Source organism: Phoxinus phoxinus (assembly GCF_949152265.1).
Source record: "Phoxinus phoxinus genome assembly, chromosome: 8".
In the NCBI taxonomy this organism is placed as follows: domain Eukaryota; kingdom Metazoa; phylum Chordata; class Actinopteri; order Cypriniformes; family Leuciscidae; genus Phoxinus; species Phoxinus phoxinus.
Window position 1 is genome coordinate 31455835 of NC_136883.1, and position 27343 is coordinate 31483177.

The 27343-nt window shown below is 37.2% G+C and overlaps 1 protein-coding gene across 3 annotated transcripts in view; it reads left to right on the forward strand.

Annotated features, from left to right (window-relative positions):
• Nucleotides 1-27343, forward strand: part of necab2 (N-terminal EF-hand calcium binding protein 2) — an 83739-nt gene that overhangs the window by 51844 nt on the left and 4552 nt on the right. The window contains exons 6-11 of one of the 3 annotated variants that reach the window (XM_079620473.1): nucleotides 8058-8194; nucleotides 8541-8665; nucleotides 14013-14092; nucleotides 14999-15031; nucleotides 19543-19599; nucleotides 25326-25438. In XM_079620473.1, the coding sequence (XP_079476599.1) occupies nucleotides 8058-8194; nucleotides 8541-8665; nucleotides 14013-14092; nucleotides 14999-15031; nucleotides 19543-19599; nucleotides 25326-25438 (545 nt within the window). The remainder of the gene's footprint in view (nucleotides 1-8057; nucleotides 8195-8540; nucleotides 8666-14012; nucleotides 14093-14998; nucleotides 15032-19542; nucleotides 19600-25325; nucleotides 25439-27343) is intronic. The other 2 variants (XM_079620474.1, XM_079620475.1) reach the window with 2 other exon arrangements.

The window sequence follows — 27343 nt, forward strand, 5'->3', positions numbered from 1 at the left end:
GTATCATATGCACGTAAAAACTCATTTTCGCGTATAAATTGCACGAAAAAAACACTGCGTGCTATAGAGACGCATTTACGTGAGAACAGGCTGTATTATATGACAATAGAAGACTTTGATACAAAGTCATATGGATTACTTTTAGGTCGTTGCAATGAAAAGAGCGACAGCATCTCCAAAATGACTCCTTTTGTCATGCAAGTTTGGAGCGACATGGTATATTTCGACAGATAAGGTCAACCTATTCTTTCACTGAAAGTAGCCTGTGTCATTTACTCTCATGAATTGTGTGGAAAAAAGAAGATGGCTGAAAGAGACACTGATGGTAAATACTTGCCTCATCACCATTATGGCTTATAGAGGTGGGCACAATTGAAACACAGCTGGAGCGCTAGATTTCCTGACTGCTGTCTCAATCAATGCGGTTACGAAACGCTCCCACCGTGACACAGATCGGTGGACCTGTGTTTCTTTATTGTCGAAAGAGAAGGCTGTCACTGTTACACCGGGTCCTGTCTTTGTGATGATAATTCCTCAACATCAATCCGCCTGATTAAAATTGCCTGGAAAACTCTGCAAGGCGATTATAATTAGAAGCCCTGTTCATGTTTGCTGGTGGTGGCTGCAGCTCGAGAATAACATTGTTCTCAGATGCCTCCCACTGCCTGTGGGGTGTGAATAAAGATTTGCAATTTCAAGTTCACTGGTTGTTGTTTTTTGTTGTTGTGCACTCTCTGAGGTAAACTAGAATTAACTTATTTATACAAGTTCCCATATAAGCCTGCCATGAAATCTATCCCCTAGAGATGCCCTCAGGAATCTAAATGTCAAACCAATAAAGGTCAAACCCACAGAGGATTTAATTGACATGTAGTAAGTGATCCAATCTAATAATGTTTGTGAATGAGGTTCTATGATATGGTGTTTTCTCTTACGTACGTTATTATTTCACATGGGGATATGGATATTTGGCGATGAAAAGATTATTTGTTGAGTGCCTCTGCAAATTCAGCTTATGTTCCTTTTATTGCTGGTTGTGCTTCTAACTAAATCGACAGAATTCAAGTCACTAACAGTTCCTACGAACACTGATGTATTAATTCTGATCCATAATTCAACCAAGCAAGTTGGAAAAGAGCATTGCTCACTTTGATCACTGCTTTGCATAGGCTTAAAAGAAAGCCGTTGTGTAACTTGCATTTAAAAGCTGAAATGCGTTCTTCTCACAGGAATATTTTTTGATTTGTTGAATACACGGAAGAACAATCTCAAAAACTCTAAATACTTCCAACCTTTCTCTGTCAGATTGCACTGCAGAGGGGTCAATGGATCAAGAAGTAGCTGATTACGGGACTATGCGTTTCTTAAAATTCTCTGCCTTTCAAAGCTGCAGTGTCACACTCTATATGTTCTTAAAGGATAAAATCCTAACTCTAAGTCTGTCAAAGGACTCTGGGTTAAACTGTTCTCTCTGGGCGAGATGAAAGTGAGAATGCAGTAACTGGAACAGATGAAAGCCTCCCAAAAGGCTTGGGTTCCTGAAACTGTGATGCCCAAAGTTTGATAAACCTTCAGCAGCACACTGAAAAAAACTCAAGACACCTGCAGTGAACAGCAGAAAAAATCAAAGTGTACATCTTTATCTTGCAGCATTAGACAACCCATTTCCCACACACTCTCTGACAATAATGGAGGCACAGCTCAATCATCCTTCTACAATAGGAGGTCTGTGTTCTCATCTCTTCATTTTCTACCAGACTGGGATTTAATCCTGGTTTTGTAAAGTCTCAGCAACTGTGATTCGGGCCTGTGAATGGATGTGTCCCTGGCTGAATAACTGCATTATGCCATGACTTCTGTTTTCAGGCTTGGCTAATGCGATTGTGATTGAATCTCTTCTCTCAATTCTCGGAAGCTTTGTCTAACTAGGTTGAGCCCAGGTTTAGATCGTAGGTGGGAGAAAACCTTTGCTTGTCTCTGTTGTGCCCTGTAATTTTGGGAGGGATGTTCTTTTCAAGTTGTTTACCCTTTCGGCTTATTCTAGAGAACTGTTTAACCCTCTTTTCATTTAGCACTTGAAGAAGAACCAGCAGCACGGAGAGTAGATGATGATCAGGGACCGGTTGCTTCGGCTATGCGTAAGTTACAACTTGGCCTGTTTTGACGTAAATGGGCACAGTTTACAACTTACACGCTACTAAATATTTTTGCGTTACACCATTAAACTTGGAGTGTGACTCTATGTATAAACTAAATATTCTGGAGTAATGATTGGAATAAAATAGCAGACTGACTGAACTGCATCAATTGGGGCACGCTGAGTAGTTATAGGAACTCAGTTTGGCCTATAGGTTATTGTGGCTCTGGTTGTTGTGCTGGACTTTAATTTTGATGGCGTGGCTGACTTTTATTTTGACAATGCTGAAAATGGCTCAGCCTGAGCACACAGTGCTCCCATTATCCGTCTTCATTAGTTTACATTCTGTTTAACAGTCCTATCTTATGCATTATTAGATAGAACTGTTAAACAAAGAAAGTAAACAGTTTACAAAAAAAGTATTATAACATCTGCTGTGTGGTTGACGCCCGATGTCGCTAGCTGAGCAGAAATACTAGTACATGTAATCATGTTTTGTTTGGTGCCTTCAAAGTCACGTTGGATATGTAAGTGCCTGGACTTCGGTATTGGTCCATCTATTCCTGCTTTCCATGTTCGTGGAGTAAATATATTGGCTATAAACTGTGTTTACACAGCTTTTTTTAAATGGCGGGCGGGTGCAGTGTTTTGCATGCGTTCAGCCAATCAACATACACTTAGTCACTGGTAGTTCCTATTGTGCTTTGTTAGGCCCTACTCTGAAGTAGGAGTTAATTTAGTTCCCCCAAAAAGGCGTTCCTAGAACTAAAATCGTTCCCAGTTCCACGCCAAGAAACGGGTACATCTGCCATTAGTTATAGAATCTATGAAAAGGTTCCTCGGGTAGGAAAGCCCCTAATAAGCTCTTGTTTTGCCCGACAGACTTCACTTCTAGACATATATGATAATGCTGACATTTACACTCGCATACACTTTAAGAGAGATAACATTATGTAAATAAATTACTTATAGCGGCTCTTCAACACGAACCTGTCCTAAACAGCATGCCGCTGTGCACATCACTCACTGTTGTGCATGTCAGAAAAAATCAGTCATAATGAATAAATGTCATTTCTTATGTTTTCAGACAGTTTCTGAATGTTATTTACATATAAAAATACTTATGTTATTCATTATTGAATAGTGTCATAGTTAATGAAAACTTATTTTTACTGTTAGTACTGTGAGGCAAAATAATGAAGAATAAACTGAAACTTACAGCATTTAAACAACTTCTGCTCGTATATTTGAATGCTGCTATTGGATCATTGAAGGTAGATGTCATATGCGACTACACATGACTTTACAGAGAGCTTACCTACTAGTTACGTTCTGCCTTAAACGCAAAGGAAGATATTTTGAAGAACAGTTAACTGGTCCCATTGACTTCCATAGTAGGAAAAAAAAAATACTAGGGAAGTCAATGGGACCAGTTAACTGTTTGGTTACTGACATTCTTCAAAATATCTTCCTTTGCGTTCAGCAGAAGAAAGAAATTCATACAGGTTTGAAACAACTTGAGGGTGAGTATATGATGACATCATTTTCATTTTAAAGTGAACTATCCCTTTAAGAACAAATGGTGCAACCGTATAAAATACAGAGTTAGTTACAAACTAGCTTGTGGTTACTAAGCCTCTAGTGTGTGGACTTAACGTTCTAATTTGAATAAGAACTTACAAATGACTGCGCAACCCTTGCCCTACAGGTTCAATCAAAGAATTTAATCTCAAAGTAGGCTACACACAGAAACTTGACCATGCCATAATATTACAGAAAAAAAATCACTCATTATTTGTGAATAAAGTTTAATTCAACTCTTCAGTCTGCCAAATGTAATATATTATATTTGTTATTATAAATATATATTTGTAATATACTGTATTTAAAATAAAATTTAGTTTAGAGTGGAAGGGAAAGAGTCACTCTGCAGCACTACATGTTTAATATAATAATGTATTTAATATTATACATTTATTTTTAATACATTTATAGTATATTTACAATATCATTTTATTTATTATAAATTTGAATGAGAAAATAAAGTCACTTGTGTAGCTTTTCAGCATGTCAAAATAAAAGAAAAATAGGGTGTCTGTCACCCTACAGTAAGATGGTTTCGACCAGCCCAGTAATTACTGTGTTAAGGCGTTTCAAAAAAACAAAAAAAGACAATAACAATTAGATAAATAGCAATTTATTGTATTGTATAATATAATGGAGACGAGCAGATGCATATATCTTGTATAATTATCTGGCACAATATCTGTGTATCTTTATTAGTTAGCCTCATCAACAAATAGAAGGGTGTGACTTTTTTTTGTAAATATGTTAGTATAACTGTAAGCTTTCATCTATTTTAAGACAAAAAATCACACAACATTCTCTGTTCAGACATGAGCCAATTAATCGTATCCTAGCAACAGCAGTCAATATGTTTCTTAGCAACAACATTTTGTGATATGCAAAATTGCGTTTAAAGAGGCTTGGACAAATCAGTCAAATTACATGTCCCGCTATAATATGCCATTTTATCCTGGGGTTCATTTGCCAATGGCTGTTTAAAATGACCAGCTTTGGTTATTAAACTTGATATGAGGGTTTCTTCATAGCCTGTTTCACTTTGAACTTTGAAACCATGCTTATAATATTTAATGCTCACTCTGCAGAGGACAAAAAATATTAGTTGTCAGCGATTCCATTTGATTTAAAAAATTTTTACCAAAGATGACATATATTCTCTGTGGAAAATCTCCAACTGTAAGATCACAATTCCTCACAACCTCCTCCTCAGCCCCTGATGGTACATTCATCTTGTATGTGACATTGTTTATTTTGTGGAAAACCTGTCTTTGTGCATCACATATAATGCTCTGTTCGACTGTTTAGGTTTTTGGCTTGAGCGCAGGTGTCTCAGGATGCTTTAGTCCAGTATGTCACTCATTGTTATTCAGTAATTCACCTTATCAGTCACACTTTCAGAAGTGCCTACAGCATATTTTACAGAAGGGTGACAGACCATTTGTACATTTGTGTTTGGGTATATGTGTTGCCTGAGCCATAATAGAGAAGAATGAATATTTCATGACAACCCATATCCGTATGCACTCATGCAGTCTGGGCACCAAATCATTAGTTTGCTCCAAGCATGTTGTTGTCCTGAGAGTTCAAACACATTTACTGCTCATTAAAGGCCTGCCACGGTTATATAGAGTTTTGATCTTCAGGTTATTTGTTTTACTTTTTGATTCACGTCTAACGTCATCATTGCTGTCATTTGGTTGAAGCAGTTTTCTGGATTTGAAAAGTTATTTGTTTTGCCAGTTATGTTGAGAAATCATGTTTATTTTGGCATGGACAGTAAGCCCTGCCTCCGAGCTTGCTGGTCTGTGTTAAGGCCCTTGTTGGCACTAAAACGCACTGCAGAACCACTGACCTGGCATACCGTTCGAATAAATCATTCTGAGCCTTCCCAACCGCCACCGTCACCACCTGGTGGCTCCTCGTTCAGGCAGGTGAGCATGACAAACACTAGCATCCATCCTCCATTTAGAAAAGAAATTTTCACCACACAAACAGGGCCAGAGGAAGTTTTTTAATGCAGTTTCACCTTGAAGCGGTACTATGCACAGTTAAATTAATAATTCATATTTTTGTTAATAACCTATATATTAAAATTCTATACTGTTTTACTTACATTAAAAATAAAACACAAAAAATGTAAATCAGTCATTTTAAAAGCTAGGCCACAAAGGCCTCATTCAGACTGTTAGTCCAAATCCGATTTTTGTGCATATCCGATTGAAATCCGATCAGATTTAGCATGTGTGAATGGCAACAACAAAAAAATCACATTCATATGTGGTTTGAAATCCTTTTCAAATCGCATTCCTGCAAATCCGTTTCAGTCTGACTGCTCTGATCGGATTTCGCGCACTGGTTTATGTCACTCTCTCATGCCACGTAAAACGTAAACGTCAGACGTTGTTATATAGAAATGCTGAAAGTCGCTGCAGAAACAAGGTTGTTTTGTTCCAAAGTGCCGTACGAGCAGAAAAGGACAATGTAACGGAGACAGGTTGTGAAACCGGCGGTCACGGAATAAAGCCGCTCATACCAGCCTCCTACGTTTCTGCCTCTGCCTCATAAGACGCTGTGGCGGCTACACATTGTCATGTTGTAAATAGGACAACATCTGTATTTCAAACCCCCTCCATGTGTCGGTTGTTGTTGTTTTATGTGTATCCTTAGTTACCAACATTGTCATTTTGCATGGTCATTGCAATAGAAACCAATGCAGATATTCCGGAAAATGAAAGAGCGGCATGGGACACACAAATCGGATCAATTGCGATACACAATTGTGCACAGTCAATCATTTTAGATCAGATTCTAATCGGATACACATTTGGGCCAGCAGTGTGAACTTAGCTAAAGTGAATTGAAACATCACAACACTGAAGTGTACAGTATGAAAAATTTATATTTTCTAAAAGTACATTTAACAGTTTTATTCAATTATTAGTGGTGTTAAAGATTAAACTGTCTTTAGGTGATTGTTATATAATGGCGAAGGTAAAAAGAAAGAAAGAAAAGGAGCATCATTTACTCACATCGTTTCAAACCTATCTGACTGTCTTTCTTCTGCGGAACATTAAAAAAAAAAATTGTAAAAATGTTTCAACTACATTTATCCATTTTATGTGGTCCAAAACAGCATATTTTGTTCTCATAAAAGAAGAGAATTCATAACGATTTGGAACAACATGAGATTCAGTAATTTATGGAATTTAATTTCTTGGTAAACTATCCCTTTAAGTCATAAATCAAACCTGCAATCTTTTCATTTGAATGAATTCGAACTGCTAGACTACAGCCCCCCATATCACCCCCTTTTCCTTCACTCACATACTTTGTTTTCTTGGACTGATGGAGTACTACAGGCTGTCAGTGCTCCCAGTCTCCTTTATTACTCCTTCTGTTATGGTCTTTTTATACAGTCATCCTAAGTCTGCATGGCAATGCAGCATAATTTATGAGATACCTTACAGAGGCCAGCACTGCAGTCCAATTTTACTTCCTTGCCAATGCTGCCTTCCCATTTAGATATTCATTTGCGATCCGTGAAGGCCAGGTTTGGTTAAAACGCTGACCATGACAATCTTTCTGCAAATCAGAGCAAAATCTCAGTGCCAATGGACAATGACTGAGCAAGCCAGAGATTAGATGTTTACTCACTTTTTACAATGTCCATGATTTGAGTCTTGGCTGCTACACAAGACAATAATTGCTACACAATGCCATATAGACAATATAGGACAACGATCAAGTAGGCCTATATATGCAAAAAAAAAGATGAGACGTGTGGTTAAAAGGTCATACATCTCTAAGAGTCCACTATGGCTCCTGGGAGTGTTTGACAGAATCCATGTGTTTAAAATGTACAATTATAAAGCTTAAAGTTCAGCACTAAAGCAGCTTCGGGGCCAAAGTCTTTAACACCTTCAAAGTCTGTTTGTTCCAATACAACACCTTTGTGAAAGATTATGCCTCTATGGTGTAAAACAGACCCTGAGTGTTTGGGGAAGCGGTCAAAATGTCACCGGATCAATGAGTGTTGGCTCCTCTAAATTCCAACACCATTACGAGCTTTCAGAACTTAACTTGCCCTAAGCTTTCACCCACATGAGCAGCATCTCGCTTTATCTCCTTTTCTTTGAGCTCGTTCCACGTCTGTTCTTTCCCTGAGACCTCTGGAGCATGTTTTGCTTAAAGCTGGAGCGAAGTTTGCTAGAGTTTCTTAAATAGGACTTCATCAAATATGCATGCTTAAGATCGTCGGAAAAGTGCTGATGTGCTCTTATCCGTCTTCCCTCCTTCAATCTCCTCTTCCTGTCTCTTTCTCCCTCACTCACTGCAGGTTTATGAACGTGGAACTAATGTCGAGCAGTTTGTAACCCGCTTCCTGTTGAAGGAATCAGCCAATCAGATCCAGTCTCTGCTGAACTCTGTAGAGAGTGCTGTGGATGCCATTGATGAGCAGCATTCATCAGCGGGGTGAGAAAGAGCATCACCCATCATGACCCAAAGCATGCGTACCACAGTTCCATCAACATAAATGTCCATTAGGACATCAGTCATTAACAGTTAAGTAGATTACATTACATTAATTGCGTGGTTTAAATGCACAATAATAATAGAGCAGGTTTGGCATCTCACCCGGGTATGTGATTAAAAGCAATCCATAAATTTGTTTATTGGGCTGCCATCATACATTTGAATATGATTTGATAATTAAAGTTAAATTAAAAAGAGGACTATTTCTAGTAAAACGCAAAAATGAAGTCATATTTAGTTGATTTCAAACACTTTAATCATCCTTGTTTCCCCTGTTGTGACCTAGATCCTACCCCAGTAAGACCAGCCCACGCGTCCCAGATAGGCGCTATGAGGCCCCGGTGCCAGATTATCCTCCCAACAACAGAGTCAGTGCAAAGGAGAGCATGAGGAACATCAACACAGGTGCAGGTGAGCTGATCACTTCTGTATCCAGCTCTTTCCAAACACACCTTTCAAGATGCAACTAAATGTTGACATCCATTCAATTGTTTACAAAAGGAGTTTGATAGCATAGAGGAGGCATAATAGCACTGATATTATAGTGCACACCATTCACCATTTGCATTTTTATGCATCATGAATTTACTGGAACTCAAGTATGTACTTATGCAGTAGATTTGTTCTGGTATTCAAGTCTGAAAGAATCTGAAATAACCACAATGGTGCAATTTGCAAAGTGACTAACTTTTACAGACTGAATCCACTTATGTCTCCAAGTACCAGCGTAAATGCAGCATGCATCTGTTTATGTGAGCAGAACCAGCTGTGATGAGACTTTCTGAATAAGGTTGCGATGAAATGGTTGGTTCTTGCCTCATACGCCAGAGAGTTCTTTTCCAAGAAACCTCTCATTTATTTCTTCATTTACATAAGCTCTGTTCCAAACCCTAGTGAGCTGCCTTGCTGTCTACTACCTAGATAGACAGCTGCCTTCTGACTGATTTAGAATGGTCTAAAATGTTGCTAATATAATGTCACAATTCCATAATAAGCAAACAAATATAGATAGATAGATAGATAGATAGATAGATAGATAGATAGATAGATAGATAGATAGATAGATAGATAGATAGATAGATAGATAGATAGATAGATAGATAGATAGATAGATAGATAACAGTAATGTTGTGAAATATTATTACAATTTAAAATCAATGTTTTCTAGTTTAATAGATTTTAAAATGTTATTTATTCCTGTGATGGCAAAGCTCATTTCTTGCTATTATTAATGTTTAAAACAGTTGTGCTGCTTAGTATTTTTGTGGAAACTGTGATAATTTTTTCATGATTCAAAAAAAGTTCTAAAGAACAGCATTTATTTGAAACATAAATATTGTGTAACATTATAAATGTTTTCTTGTCACTTTTTAATCAATTTAATGCATCCTTGCTGAATAAAAAAAAAAACTTGACCCAAAACATTTGAACGGTGTACATAGCATACACAAATATAGAATAAAATAATAATTTTCTGTTATTACACTGAACTATTTTTACATTGAATGAAATAATATGTTTATTCATAATCATTTCTTTCACCTCGTCTGCCATCTTTGATGTATTTTTTTTCCACAGAGCTCATCACAATGCATTCTGGGCTTTTCCTCTCTTTGAATACTTGTGATGCATACAGTACATGTGAGTTTGGCCAACAGAAGGTATCTTAGAAGGCAGCATAATTAAATTGCCTTCCTTTTGTACCTCACCAATGATAACTTAAAATGCAAAACTACTATAGTATCAATTAGTGAGTCACAAGCAAATGGAGACTGAGAATCTTTATTGAGACGTGGTGGCTGTTCCTCAGCCAGGGTCTGTGAGAGGAAAAGACTGACTTAAGCAATATTACCCCCGTTAGAACAATTGGCACATAGATTAAAGATGCATATTAGCCACTCTTTCAATCCTTTTTTCTTTAGCAGAGGTTTACTCAAGGACTTGTTTAATGGTCTATTTGGCATGTTGCTTTATTGCTTCTTGGGGTTTGTTTTTCCAAACATCGCATAAATCAATTCGGCAAGGGTCTTTTTTGTGGTGCAGGCTTGGTGGCCAACTACATTATCACGCAAAACATCCACATTTACCATTTCTCATGCCGTCTAATTGCCGAAAGCAAAGTTAAAGTCTGTCAAAGATGGGGTTCGCAGGCTCTCCCGTGGGCTTTCTGTATCAACATACACCACATTTCCATTACTGATGAGATTTGGGCCTGAGCTCCTGTGAGTTGGTTATGAAACCGCTCTAAAGAGACACTAAAACAACACAAAGCCTTTCGTGTGCCAAGTCAGCACATACCACACGCTCACGACAGTCTCGTATGGATGATGCAACGGAAGAAATGTGTGAGTTTTTAATGAGGAGAAGGTGGAAAAAAAGGTCTTTCTTTAAAGCGTTTCTGAGCTTCAGTCAGGAGTTAGAGGGCGCCTGGAGATATGGAAACAAATTAATTCTAGTGTTTTTCTTTTTTCTGTAACACAGAGAAAGGCAATTTATGATTCTTTTTTAAATGTCCATCTCACTTTCCTCTTATTCTCAGTGCTAAAAGAATAGTCATGCAGTCAATTTCTTCAAACCAGCCAAGCAATATAGACATTTCTGTTGCTATGGATTTATCATTCGAACAGAACACGAGCTTATTTGGAGTAGTGGCTGATCTTAGTCCTCATTTCTGCAGGTATGTTAGATGCCATTTGACATTTCAGCACAAAAAGCTGTAAAAGAAGCTCCCATCGATGTGCACACTCCTTATTGGCAGTAATCAGTAGATCTCAATTGTCCTCTCGTTCACTTTTATGTAAGGTTGGCCTGTCGATATGCCAATATTCTTCGAGTGACACCACAGCGCTGAATCGAAGAGGTCTGTTTTATGGGTGACGTTCAAACACTGGCACTAGTTTTAAATTTCCCCAAGACATAGATAAAGCTGACTCGGCTCACAATAAAAGCACCATTCTGGCTGTCAGCTCCGGCAGGGAGAGCCATGATTGGAGCATGCTGTCCAAGCTGTAGTTTATGAGCAACGGGATGAGAATATAGATCAATACTTCTGCGAGACTTGCTTTGCACATGGCACTTTTTCTCCCATCAGTCAATCATACGCTTTTCTCAAATTGCTTTCTTTCACTCACTCTACTCTCCTTTCTATTTCTGTTACACACACACACACACACACACAGGCTCAAAGCTATAAATCTGATATACTGTATAATTTATTGATATACAGTGAGTCTTTTCTTTTTTTATGTAGAGATTTAATTGGAATTTTTTATTTATATACTAGGGCTTCCCCTGACTAAAGATTTTTCTAGTCGACTAGTAGTCATTCATTTAAGCCATTAGTAGACTAATTGCACATTATATTAATTTAATTATTTAAATATATACTGGGGGCATAATATATTGCCTATTCCGCACTTTATAAATAAAGCTTGCCGCAAAAGTAATGATTATGAATGTGTTGGAAAAAATAGAGAGGAGACATTTTAATTATTTATTGATAAACTAGTGTTTTCTGAGTCAGTGTCGGCTGCAAAGATGAAGTTGACCATGTTGACTCGCCATCTCCGCAATATACTGAACGTTCCTTCTTTTTTCTTTATTTTACAAAAAGCACAACGTTTTGTTGTTATTGTGAGTTTACACCAATACAATTATTCAGTTTCGAATGATGCATTACTCTTATCTGTATAACCAAAAATGACAGAGTATTTGTGGTGTCCTCAGGAGAAAAATGCAAGCGATCGCGCCGGCGCCTCCATGTCATGCATTAAGCGCATTATACTTTAGCTTCCACACTCCGCAAAAACACTTGATATGTGCCTGATAATAGCACACATTTATCTGGGTTAATGTTAGAGCGAGTGGCCATGTATAGTTGCCACTACTTACATGTTTCAAATGATAAGCCACATTTGAGGTTGATGGATGATAGGCGAACGTTTGGATTTCCTGGCCGACATACTGTAATTACCACAAGAACCCATTCTTAATGATCTGTCCGTCACCTAAATACAGGTAAACGAAATTGCGTTTTAATAGTTTAATAATCAATCATGTTTAAGAACAAATTTGACCAGTTATTTCGTTTATTTTTTTTCTCCTACCAACGAGCACTAGACGGCCAAAACCATCAGGCTGAGTACCACCAGGAAATACACAGTCTGAAAGCCTTAATAAACACTGAAATTTGGGAATAAATTATGTAGTACAGCGAATCTCTGTTTAATGCATTTATAATCACTCACTTATAAGCACTCTCAAGCGCTATTCCGGCTTGTTCAGTTCCAGCTCATCAGTCATCGTTCAAGTGATTTGGAAGTGAGAAAAAACACTCTGACCAGTCAAGTTTTAAAACAACTTCAAAGAACAATCAAACAATCAAAGTTCCCTCTCCTCTCCACTTAGTTTAGTTTTCTTCTATTTTCCACATATATTCCTGTCATGAGCACCGCGGACACGGATAGGAAGACTCTTACTTCTGAAACTTCTGTGAAACACACGTACAGCACCATTGTGCTATTGCTTGAAAAATGCACCAGCCCACAATGCATTGGGTATTACTGTACAAAACCATAACAGCAGTTGCTTTGCATTGTTTTCTACAGCAGATTACGGTTTTAATGGAAAAAAGTATGTTACTGTCAGAATTTGGCTTTTTTTTTTTTACAGCAATTTTTTACAGTGCATACCATTATCAATAATTTCACTGAGATGTTTCTTCAAAGGGTCATTGTACTTCATAATGTTCCAATCTTGGCAAAACATTTTCCGATTTTTCCATAGACACTATATAGTGCATGTTATTCGTTTGACTGCACTAAATCGGGAAAGGAGCAGGTGGTCAGGGAAAGTTTTGGTCCTGACTGGAGCCTGAACTGAAGTTCTTTCCCACCAGTATGTTGTGGCTGAAGCTCCCAAGATAATTAACATGACATCCTCCTAAGCAGGAAGAGCATGTGGCAAGACTCCCAGACTATCTTCACCCATTCTAGTCTTTATAAGTGCATTATGAATGTCTGTTGTATTACTAAGGCCCATATGGAATTACAAACTTTATTAGCGTTTTCTGTGCTGATTTTATGGTAAAATTTCTAGAATTCTGTGGAATATTATTATTTTTATCATATGATTTTCACTATTCTCTGTGCCTTTAAAAGGTTTCAGGCCCTGTTCACTTGGTCATGCTATTGCTATGGTAACAGTTAATGTGTTCCAAAATGTCTCCCCTCCCCATTATTCTGGCCTCATCAACACAAGGGAGGTGTTAGAGTATAATTGGTTTGGCACCTCAAGTGGGGCTGATTTCAAAGGCAGGAAAACCTTTTCCCTCATTAATAGGATCTGTCATTGCATATAAAAAATAAAGGAAGGGTGAAAATCATGTTAATCGCTCTCCACATTTGTGTTTATGCGATACGCAATATTCTTACAGTGCGTACTCTTCCTTTATCATTTGCGGTGGCAGTACCATGGTACAGCCATGGTATCAGGTGGTAATACCATGTCCAAAAAAGCATGGTAGCATATTTCAGTGCTTCTTTTATAAGTGTCATCTGCAGCACTCAAAGAAGTTGGCAAAAATGTGTATATGTCCATTGTAACCTATGTAATGACTTGAGCTCAGTAATAATGTCTGAACGTTTGATTCCCCCTGTCGCATTGCTATGACAGCCACTCTGAGACGGGGTTTCAGGAAGAGTAAAACATCATTGAAACTATCTGCAAATTATGCACTGTGCCTCTCTGTCTCTGTCAGGAGCTGTGGAGGTGAGAAAAGAAGGACTCGAGGCACAGATCAACCGACTGGCTGAGCTGATTGGACGTCTGGAGAACAAGGTAAGAGGTTCTTCTTATAATGCTGAGAGGTCAAGTGCTTCCTCCTGGGAAGCGTCTTATAATAACGAGAGTCAGAATCCACAGACCCGTGCAGATACAATCCAGTGTTATAATAACCAGAAAATAAAAACATGATTGACAAGAAATGGAAAGATTTAGCTCGGTTTCTGATAACATAATAATACAGATTACTGAGATGTTTTGTTATTTTTCAAATAAAAAGATCCCATCTAAAGTAACACTGTCCTAAACTGTTTATATTTTAGAGGGTGGCAGTTATTGATTGTTAATAAAGATAAAGTTAATATCTTTATAAAGTTAATATTGATTTTTGGGGTGAAATAAAGGCCAAAAAGTCAAATAAGGTTTTCAGATTATGGTGATTGGCTGATATCCCTGTTATTGTTATCAGTCTGTAAATTAGCTTTGCTTGTTACAGCATTAGTTATTATTTTTTTAAACTGCATAAACCTGATGATACTTGATTTTATTAAATAGTATGTCATTATATACAAAAATTATAATACAACAAGTATACATTACCATTCAAAAGTCAGTCAGTAAGATTAAAAAAAACTTTTATTCCGTAAGAATGCATTGATTAAACATTTACAATATTACAATTTCTATTTTAAATAAATACCGGTACTGTTCTTTTAAACTTTCTATTCATCAGAGAATCCTGGAAAAATATGTATCGCAGTTTCCATAAAAATATTAAACAGCACTTTTTTTTCAACATGGATCACTTTTTAAATTACAATTTAACTGGGGTTTGTTTTCGTCAAATAAATGCAGCCTTAAATCTTACTGACCACAAACTTTTGAACGGTCTGGAAATATCAATATGAAGCTTGAACCTGAATTTAACATTAGTCTAAAAACACAAATTTTGCTTCCTTTCAGAAGTCCACCGGTCGATTAGGAAGTAAAACTTTGGTGTGGAGCTTTTCTGTGCCTCCTGTAATTTCCATTACGATTGCACATACATCCACTCATGCACACACAAACACACTCTGGTAATTACACACATTCATATGTAAAAGCATGAGATGAGATTCAGATTGCATTTAGCAAAGCCAGTAATCTTTCCTCCTTATAGTTATTACTTCCATTGCTCAGGGTGCAGAGCAGTGAAAGAGGGCAGGAATGAATCGGTGAACAAAGGAAGCAATTAAACAGACCTGACAACAACAGTACTGCACTAGTTAATGGTTGATTTTTACCCTTCGATTTTTTTTTTTTATGCAACACTTATGTACGTTTTCTTTCTTGGTTAACCATTATTTCACCATCTCTCTTTCTCTGTCATTTTATTATGCGTATCTGATAGACATTGAGCTCAGTGCACTAATATAGTCCCCAGTTAATAGTGGAGTCTTTGGCAGGCAGGTTCTTATTGCTGGAGCTAAGAATAGCCAAAGCAACCCAACTGGTTTATTCTCTCTCTCTCAGTGGAGGGGAGGTTCTGACACACCCTGGTGAGACGGTATGAATGAGAGGATATCTGGGTTGAGCAGAGACTGCAGTGGCACTGGGAGATGTTTGGGGTCAGTCCAGATTAACAAGGATACGGTGCATGTACATATATTGTACGCAGGAAGAGAAAATATTCTGTAGAGCTTAGTTTTAAATTAATTATCGTAATAAATAAATAATCCTAATTTAGTAATATAGACTACCATTCGAAAGTGTGTTTAAAAAAAAATTGTTCATTCAGCAAGAAAAAATCTCTTTCAAATAATTGCTGTTCTTATTCATCAAAGAATCCTGAGAAAAAATGTATCATGGTTTCCACAATAATATTAAAGAGCACAACTGTTTTCAACATTGATAACAATAAGAAATGTTTCTTGAGCTGCAAATCAGCATATTGGAATGATTTCTGAAGGATCATGTGACTGAAAATCACAGGAATAAAGTGCATTTTAAAATATATTAAATAAGAAAACAGTTATTTTAAATTATAATAATATTTCACAATATTACAGTTTTGTGTATTGTTGATCAAACAAATGCAGTCTTGGTGAGGAGAGACTTCATTCAAAAACATTAAAAGCCAGAGTTTTGACCGGTAACGTATATAATATCCTCTTAAAAATAAAGGTTCTTTATTGGCATCCGTGGTTCCATGAAGAACTTTAAACATACATTAAACTTTTGTGCAATGGAAAGGTTCTTTTATACTGGAAAAAGTTTCTTCAGATTATTAAGAAGTTATTTACACAAAAATATGGTTCTTTGGTCACACTTTAGATTAGGGTCCAATTCTCACTATTAACTATTAACTATGACTTTTGTCTCAATAAACTGCTAATTACCGCTTATTAATAGTTAGTAAGGTAGTTAGTTTAGGTATTGGGTAGGATTAAGTCACGTAGAATATGGTCATGCAGAATAAGGCATTAATGTGTGTTTTATAAGTACTAATAAACAGCCAATATCCTAGTAATATGCATTCTAATAAGTAACGCTTTAGTTTAGGGTCCAATTCTTGTAAAAAATGTTCCATGAAAAGTTATTTTCCATGAAAATGGTTCTTTAATGGCATAGCTGGGAAAACATATCTGTGTTGACCCATACTGCACCTTCTCGCTGACCTGCCCTCAGTGGTGCCCCTTCCCCCCCCCAAAAAAAAGTTTTTTAGCATGACAATGTCAATACAGTGTGTTGAGGTAAAACATTGCAATATTTCGAAATACCTTTTTTTTTTCACCCACCCCTGCAAGCAATGCAACCTTTTGCAATCGTCATAGATTAGCTTGCCTTCAAGGTTCTCAAGTCTGGGACAATTTTTCCAGTTGTCATGTCAAACTCGGTCCACTGTGAAATCTGCCATAGTTGATCAATACAACTGTTGCAGCACACCTGGGTCTGTGCAGGATTTAGCACATGTTCCTCTAAACATCCATCCTCAGAGCCTTCACTTTAATTGAAATGTCAAACATAGCACTGTACGTCTGTCCTGTCCCGTTCTCCATTCCCGCTGTCGCTAAGCAGACAGGGCAGCCTGACTTCAGTGACCCGCTTTGGCTCAGAGCTGGATCAGTCATCAGAGCGCTCTTGTTGTCTGCAGAATGCGCCCCCACAGTTTTAGGAAACGCATCATTTCTGTTTCCCATCCAGTTGTGGCATCCTGATAGCCTCCAATCACTGTGGAGACTGACGCGCATGCCGCTCCTTCATACTCGACAGTACGGCTGTTGTCATTCTTGCTATTATTTTTGATGGATAACCCGCCGTCGCTTTTATCAGTGAGAGAGACAGCTGCATGAATTTGTGGCATTATTACTGGCCATTATGTACTCTGTCATTCCATTATGGGAAAGAATATTCCGCACCATCCCCGTTCACTTCATGTGGATGGACTGACAGGAGATACCAGCGCCTCTCATTTATGAAGCACATAATGATTCTTACATTGCGGTGTGTTAACTTTTCAGAGCCAGGGCTGCTGTGAATTCCTCTTGAATTCATAAACTACCTATATTTGGAATATAGTGAGAATATATATTGCTATATTGTTCTCAGTATATTTTTTTTATGATGTGCATTAATCATTGCATCCTAGTGACAGTGCCTGTAGCCTCTACGTGGAGGAAGGGAAATAATACTAGCAGGCTTTCTCTCAGTGCTCAGATTCTTGATTACTAAAAAACATATCCTACAACTGGACCTGCCATAATTTGATAAAATAGTAACATTTCACAGTATATGCTGTACATGTATGTGAATTTTTTATTTTACTACTCAGCCATAAGCCCATAACCATGCCTTAAACATTTGAGAGAACCAAAGTTGTCTTTTTATTTAATTTACGGTAATGTTTTATTTAAAGGAATGAAATAATTAAAGGATTAAAATGAATTTAAGGATAAATTAAAAAAAGTGAAATAAGTTCTAAGTGTTGCCTAGTTGTGTTTAGTAATCGATTTATCAAACTATTTGCTAATAATGTTTACATTTAAAAAATATGCCCACATTCACTATTATTCGTGTCTAATATCTCAGAAACGCAAAATGTTTCTTGTCTCGTCACATTCAGTTATGAATTACATGAATCATGTAAATTATAGCATATTTTCAATTCAAAACAGTAAAATTTCATTAAAATTGAGTCATTTGCATGGATATTATCTGTCGCTGAACATTTCTAACATAAAACAGTAGTCAAATATATAATGTTTAGCTAGCACCACACACTCACTGTTAACTAAAGCATTGCGTTGGATTTCACACTCCTCTTTTGTGAACCGTAAGCCCCGCCTTCTTCGGTTTGATTGGCCATCTCAATCATTATAAGAGCTGAGGCAGATCAGGCTAAAAATTTAACTTTTAAAACATTTTGTCATCCTAACAACAAACAGTGATGCGTAATGGAGTGCAGCAGAGCAGAATTAAGAATATTAAATATTGGGAGAGACAATTTGGCCATTTCTAATTATTGGGGGGGACTTGTCTCCCTTAATGTCTATGGTTGTTACAGCCCTGCAACTCACTAAAGAGGTTCATATTAAAATATACCTCTATACCCTTTCACAACACTCTCAGATATTTATGAAAACATTTAGGCAAAACATTCAGGAAAAAATCTGGTAAAATCAAAGTCAGTTGCTATCCTGCTACGAGTTCCACAACATCACACAGGCCCCGGTGAGTTCTACTGTATAGTTGTTGTTTTATTCTATACTTTTATACCAAGTAATTAATGCTATTTTTTTCATATGTCAACTCCATAACACAAATTGTAAAGAAATGTGAGATTTGACATCCTATTAGTTGCTAGCAACACCTGAAAACTAAATGGCTACTGTATTTAATGTTTATGTGAAATGATAAGTATAGTTATTTTGTCCACACTGCTATAGTACCTTATGATTTTCTGTGGTGACTGTGGTGACAAAAATGGAGCTGCAAATCAGTTTGAAACCATTGATTCATTAATTTGTTGAAGTGAATGCAAGAATAACCTGCAAATATACAACATTTTTGACATTATTTTCACAAGTTAATTATTGACCCACATTGAATAATGGGCAATCACACATATGTGAGTAAATGAATGCTTTTGACCAAATCAATTTTAAGCGTCAGTTAACAGAGGTTAAAAATGCAAGTTCTAGAGATGCGTTTTTTAAAAAGCTGCTTAAAAGTTAAACTTGAGTGCCTTGTTTTTAGAATACCAGGTCATGCAAAAGACGTTAGCGTAGCGTTTAAAGGCGTACGTCTAGTGCGCCCCTAAATTACTCATTTATGAATTTATACTTTATGTTTTGTAGACTGCTTTAGACATTTTTTTTTTCTTGTTAAAAAGTCAGGCAGATGTGTTTGTGATTGATCTCCTCTGAGCTCACGTGATCGAGTGTGTGCAGACAGACAGAAGCAGCGAGGGGCAGCTGAGGGGGACAGTCAATTCACTGGTGGCTTTTCTGTTCTGGTTTGTGTTGCAGACAGTTTGGTTTGACCTACATCAGCGACTAACAGACACTGATGGCACAACTAGCGCAGTAAGTACTAAAGCACGTCTTATATACCAAAGAGCATGATAGAAAACTGCATAAAATCCTCCAAGACAATGCATGACCAATTTCACCCCCTCACCATCTTAAAACACAAAAGCAGACTGAAAACCAATGAATAAACCCCTGTCAAATGAAGCTTGGGTCTCTCCAGAGCTCCTCATGCTGTTCCACACACCTGCAGCAGATCTGCCACCTGTTCCTCAGGATTTAGTCACATTTCTTTCTCCATATGAAAGCACCAGCTCAGTGTGTTTAATAGCAACATGTTCCAGGAGTCATTTGTGCCTCTAAAAGATAAGAGGCAGCATCACGCTACACCTCACCTGGCCACAAATCAGTCTCGCTCTGTGGACTTAGTGATACACACAGCAGAGCATGATGGGAATGCACAGAAATATTGTACGGATTTGTTCAGCTAAAGTGTGGGAGTGCTGGGATTTAATCTCTTGTAAAACTTTGTGGTTTAAAAGTTTTAGATCTAATAAGGAAAAGATTGCCGCGTTTAAAAAAAAAAAGGAAAAGGTGCAACTGAGTTCAGTGTGTAACAGATCTTAGCTCAAATTGACTTCTTATTGACATTGCAGGGATCAGGGGTAATTGAATCATTCCTTTTTATCCATTAATCCTCGTCAATTCCAGGACAAAATGGCGGTTGGGCAGGTTCCACCTGACAGCTTTAGCGTGTGCCTCTGTGTTTTTTGATTAACACAACCTTTGTTTTGGGACCCATTAGATATTTCTGGAACTAGTTTATCACACCTATAATAATATCAGGGTCTCCCGCAGTGTTATCTGCCATGATTATTACACAGAGCAGAAAAGAGCCATTTTAAAACAATGACTGTGCCATTTCAGAGCTATTTCTGTTTACAGCTGATTATTGCTCCATTTTCTTCTAGTAAATTGCATGCATTTTTGGATGACAAACATTAAAACAAAATGCACCTAATCCTAGTAACAAGAAACACGAATTTGAACAGTGATGCCGAATATTTAAATGAGCAGGTAGATCTTCTTAAGTATTACAGCAGTCGTGCTTTTCTTCACACCCTCATATATTTGAATATGTATGAATGCATATATTAGCATATAATTATTGCTACTTAAGTTTTTGATTTTCCTCCTGTAAATATTTATGGAAATCATTACAATGAGCTACATACATATATAAACAAAATGTTCAGGCATCTAAAATGTGTTCCCACCTCCAGATATAAGAAAACAATGGCGTTTTGAAGTCTATAGCGGAGTGGAGATGCGGCAGGAAGGGGGAGCCCTTATCTTCTCTTCAAGACATGTTTATAGAGAGTGGACTAATGACTGATCAGTCCAATGGCTCAATGCATCTGTTAGCTCAGCAGTTTAATACTTTACAGGCTGTATTCACTGACTTCACTAGACTTACACCACCCGCAGTGCTTGTCTTGACTGGCCAAGAGGAATATAAATCAGCTGTCTGCTGTTAAACTACCAAGGACAGACCGAAAGAGAAAGGGAGAGGGACAACTATATATCTGAAAGCCGTATTTGCTCATTTGGAGGGGATTATGCAGAGAAGGACAGTGAGATGCCCCCATTTATGCCTTTTGGACTTCAAGGGGTGGTATAATGCACTTTTCACAAGATGTAAAATAAATCTCTGATGTCCCCAGAGTGTGTATGTGAAGTTTTAGCTCAAAATACCCCACATATATTTTTATATAGCATGTTAAAGTTGTACATTTTTTGAGGGTGAGCAAAACGCACCATTTTTGTATCTGTCCCTTTAAATGCAAATGAGCTGCTGCTCCCGGCACAGAGGGCGGAGCTACAACAGCTTGCACTCACTCAGACATGCACTGGAAATTTCAAAAACGTTTAGCCTTTTATGTTCAAACCGGTTCAAACCAGAGTCAGAAAGATGGAGAGACTCAAGAAGAAGTGACAACATGTAGACAACATTTCTGAATGGTTAGTTGATTAATTGATGTAGCTTATGTAGTTATCTTCTAGTCATTGATTATTAGCATATTTTGTCTTGATAATCTATAAATCATGTTGGGGGGGGCTTATGTAAATATTGGGGTTGGTGATGTCACTAATCCGGGAGGAATGTCGTGTAGTCCCTACCAGCCGTTTGTTGTAGTCCTTAAATGCAATTTCTTTAAAAGAAAATATCTCCCTTTGCTTTGAACTTTGAGCGTTGTAACTTTGCAGGTGTTGTTTATGCTCAAACCGCAACATTACACACTAACTAAAGTTAGAAAATTTAAATCATAATCAACCACACCTTTAAACAAAGCAGCTCATTTAAAGAAATGCTAAAGTTTAAAAAAAATGGGGAGAGGAATAATGCAATTTAGTCAGTGTTACCAGAGAAATGATAAATGGGGGTAGAAAGATGCCAATCAGAAAGAAATGGGACGGTATTCCCCAGTTTCCATGGTAACTGTGAAATTTCTCAAACCCTCTGAGGTTTCTTACTTTTTTTATGGACTCGTACTGTACCTGAGACATTCTCCTCACTCACATGGTAGGAAATTGTGCATATAAAATATTCTTTCCTCTCGTTTGAGTGTGTGTGTGTGTGTGTGTGTGTGTGTGTGTGTGTGTGTTTCACAGTCTGATGCATAATGTAGAAGTGGAGCAGTTCAACTCCACATGGGGGTCTTTAGGGTTCATTAGTTTAGGTTCCCTTCTGAGCTAAAGAGACACACATCATACACGTATGCAAAGCGCATTCACCACATCAGGGATTGCTAATTCCGCATAAAGCCAAATGAGAGACATTGCAACACACCCAAGAAATATTGCTAAAGGAAATGTAAACTGGCTGCTGTCAGAGCGAGAGATTTAAGGATTCTAATAATACAATGAGAATATCCCACAGAGCACAAAGCCTTACACTGTGGGTCACATTTGCATCGTCTACCAAGCTATGATTTATCAGTTTATTCCACGGCATTGAGTCTGAATGAAGCCCCCTCACTGTTCAAACAAACACTGAAGACTAATGAAAGACATTAGTGCAATCGGTCTCAATGCGTTCGGATCAGCCAGATGTCTCAATGCAAAGAAAATTGGATTGCGAATCCTCATGCATTGCTCTAATTATTCTTACGTGCCTATCAGATCAGGCCTCCAGTGGAGGATAATGGGGAAACAGAATGATACTTATCATTGTGTGTAGGTCGGCTAATGTAGTGTTTCTGATTGCATTCTGGCTAGTGTTGGGTGGCATAGTGCTCTTGATTAAGTTCAGGGTTTATTACCAGGCTTCTGCTCTTTTATTGCCCTCGCCTTCGGGGAACGGGACTGCTGTCAAATCGAAGGGCCTAATGGTTTCTCTTGGGTTTTATCTTCCCCACCTGCTGGGGAAATACACATGCTCTATTGAAGATGTGACACTTTAGTTATAGCATACACCACACACACAAAATATGCCCTAATATCTCCTAAAAAACATGCCCTATAAAGATATGTTTTGTGTTGTGGTGCAGTTGTTTGGTTGTAATATGGCATATCAAAGTTATAGGCGAGCCCACACCGAATCTGCAGACTTTTTATTTCTACAGTTCACCAGGTCTAACAGAGGATTTACATACACAACCGTTCAAAAGTTTGCGGTTAGTCAGCTAAGCCGCATTTATTTGATCAAAAATACAGTAAAAACAGTAATATGTTAAATAGTATTGCAGTTTAAAATAATAATAGTTTTCTATTTTACTATATTTGAAAATGTCGTTTATTCCTGTGATGCAAAGCTGAATTTTCAGCATCATTACTCTAGTCTTCAGTGTCACGTGATCCTTCAGAAATCTTTCTAATATGCTGATTTGCTGCTCAAGAAACATTTCTTTTTATTATCGATGTTTCAAACAGCTGTGCTGCTTAATGTTTGTGGAAACCGTGATACGTTTTTTTTACAGGATTCTTTTACGAATAGAAAGTTCAGAAGAACAGTATTTGGTTAAAATAAAAATCTTTTGTAACATTTTAAATGTCTTACTGTCACTTTTAATCAATTTAATGCATACATGTTGAATAAAAGTATTAATTATTATACAAATTTTGTACTGACTCTTTTGAACGGTAGTGTATTACAAACATTTTAAAGGATATTACTTTAGGTTTAAATGATTTGCATATTGGCATCTTAAAAATTAATGATATTCAGCATATAAATGCAGATGTTAATCAACGCTCCAGGATCCTTGGGGTGCTCTGCAGTGTGGAAATAGCCAAGAACCTATAATTTCTTAGTAATATTGGTTATTTAATCAAATCTCTTAGACTTAATAAAATTGGTTCAAGATGACAGCACCAATTTAGAAACGAGTGGGAGCCCTGAGTGACATGTTACACGAGAAAAGTGCAATTATGTGAAACAGACGAGTCAAAAGCAGTTCAGTTTCATTCCCGTGAAGGTCTAAATTTACCTTTCTTAATTTACTTTAAGAAATGTTATGAAATTTTGATACAGCGAATCAGTTTTTTTTTTTTTTTTTTGCAGGGAAGCAGATTCAAAGCCTTCCCTGTTATTTGTACTGAACTTCATTTGGTAGCCAACCACACTCCCACAATTCTACATCATTTAGATTACACTGGGAATTAATTAGTTACTGAGGCGACGATCCAAAGGAGTAGCTGAATTGATTTTACTTTCTGCTATTTTTCATACTGTATATATTTCTCCTCCTGAAGGAATAACCAAATGAAGATTAACCCTTGCTTAACCTTTCAGCTGCAATATAGACCATAAGCTTTTAAAACCCTTTGCTTTTCTAAGCAGTGTTACAGTTAAAGGGATAGTTCACCCAAAAATGAAAATTCTGTCATTATTCTGTCCCTCATGTTGTTCGTTCATCTTCGGAACACAAATGAAATCTGAGAGCTTTCTGTCCCTCCATTGACAACTACGCAACTACTACTTTGACGATTCAAAAAGTCCATAAAGAGATTGTAAATTGTAATAATTCTTATTAATTTAGAGGTTTAGTCCAAATTTTCTAAAGAGACTCGATTGCTTTATGATGAACAGTTTTAATTTAGGCTTTTATTAACATTTAAACATTGATCAGTGAACATAAATTGAAGCTCAACCGAACTTGCTTGACGCGCAACAAACAACCTCGTTGGTTCTCGCAGAAGCTCAAATGTGATGCATAACATGACAATGAACCTCAACGGTTCTCGCACGTCAAGAAAACATTCTTGAGCTTCCGTTTACCACAACTGATGTGTGAGTTGATGAGTGTTTATATGTGAATAAAAGCCTAAAATCCATCTGTTCATCATATAAAGCGATCGTGTCTCTTCAGAAAACTTGGACTAAACTTCTCAATTCATATGGATTAGTTTTACGATATCTTTATGAACTTTTGAAGCATCAAAGTGGTAGTTGCGTAGCTGTCAATGGAGGGACAGAAAACTCTCAGATTTCATCAAAAAAGATCTTCATTTGTGTTCCGAAGATGAACGGAATTACATTTTTGGGTGAACTATCCCTTTAATTGTTTATAACGTATGGTGTCTTGAACCCTTACACTGTGATTTGAGTCTCTAAATAAGTCTGGTTTCATTTCTTTATTTTGCCTAAAGAGAATATTAACAATAGGACAAGACATTCCCATCATCCCCCCCAGACTCACAGGTTTCATTATGTATTCAGACTATTGGAAACGAACCACTTTCTCTCTTTGCCCATCCTATCGCTCTTTTTCTCTCTTTAGTCCCTCTACCTGATCCGCCAGGAGATGAATGTTTCCCAGAAGCAGCTGGGAGAGTTCTGCGAAGCCCTGAAACAATACCTGAAGAATGTGTCTACTCAGAGAGACTGTTTCCAGTGAGTTCACTTCATTTGTCTTACTTTGACCTTCTAGTGAGTATTTTTCTAATTCCCTCTCTCATCGCGTCTATGCTAGGACAAAACTTTTCTGTGCTTTTTTGTGTCCTGTCAGACAGTTATTATCGGCTAAGGGAAAAGCTCATGCTCTATATTAAGTTTCATATGTTTCAAAATGTCTGTTGGAGGGTAGCAATAACTGTACTGCATAACTGCTATGCATTTCTTAAAGAGTAAACCTGTGCCTCTCTAATAAATGCATGCGTCTCATCAATGTGTATTTGTCCCTGATGTCTTGAAATAAGACACTGTATCGTTTTACCTCCTTTAGATAAAGATGGCAGGTGAGCAGGTGTTGTTATTTTAGTTCAGTTTAGTTTAGTGAAACTGGTTAAACAATTGCCGTTTTTCTGCACTACCAATACATAGTGTTTACAAATCCCTAAAAGATCAAGAAATCGTCCTGAACTACTTTAAAATCAGTAAGTTACTCAGTTTTGTCCACTGGTTAAACCTGGATAAGCTACTGTTCAAAAGATTGGGATTAATAGTTAAATGATTCAGCAAGGATGCATTAAATTGATTTAAAGTGACAGTAAAGGCTTTTACATTGTTACCGGTACAAACTTTTATTTATTTATTTTTTATAAATGCTTTTTAACTGAAAAAAAATATCATGGTTTCCACACAAAAAAAGTAGCACAACTGATAATAATAAGGAGAAATTAATTGAGCACCAAATGGGGTTTTCCATTACAAATACAAATACAATTTTAACATCATTTAAAATAGAAAACAGTTATCAAATTGTAATAATGTTTCACAATATTACTGTTTTTACAGTATTTGTGCTCAAATAAATGCAACCTTGGTGAGCATAAGAGACTTTTTTGAAAAACCACAAAACAAATAATAACTTAATAACCCCAAATATTTGAACAGTAGTTTGCTTCATTTTCAAAAATTTGGTCTGGCCACGACTGAGAGCATTTTTCAGCCCCACCGTATAAAATAATGATGTAATAGCAGTGAGTAAAAGAGGTCCTTTATGGTGTTTTTCATGGAAGCTCCCCGAGTCTGTTCTCTGAGAGAGGGTTTTGTGTGGCAGCATTTACTGCCGTCATGATTCACATCAGACTAGTGAATAATTGATCAGTGAGAACATCTGCAAGCTTCTCTGCTGAACTGTCATCTCTGCAGCCTCCCTTATTTCTTTCTACTTTCCTCCTCTCATGTTCTGTTTGTGAAACGGTGATTGAAATGCTCTTTGATTTCTACTACGGCTCATTTTATTCAAATGAACTTATAACTCACTGACCGACTTGTTCAGATACTTTTGTTCAATTTTTGGCAACAATAATAATTCTGTACAGTTATTAAAGTCAGCATAACATCAAAATTGAACCTATTTACTTTATTAATGCGCATTTTTTGAGGGATTCATTGGAGCAAGAAAGAATCATGTCTTCATAATCTTTAATCTAAATGTAACTTCCTCTCAAAAGACTTTCCGCTTGCATCGCTACACAGCAGTGTTATTTTAATAACATTGATATACTATTATATCATTGATACACTATGCTATTTTGAATTAGATTTGGTTTTTATTTTTGCGCTGACTTTAAATGACCTGACAGGTTCTCTAACATGTGGGCGGCCCAAGATTGAGTACAGCTTGACTCATTTCCCCATCCAGAAAGCGTTGAAAAAGCTACTTGCTGCAGTTTGCTGAAAGTTCGAGGAGTCTGTGGGGGTTGTCAGAACCTGCTAATGTTTAGACTTCTGTTGATTTATTGAGCTAATGCTAATCATTGCTGTTTTGCTGCCTAAAGGGCTGCAGCTTTAGCCGGGCAGAAATATCTGAGGAGTTACTGCCATCAAGTGGAGGGTCATACAGTACAATGA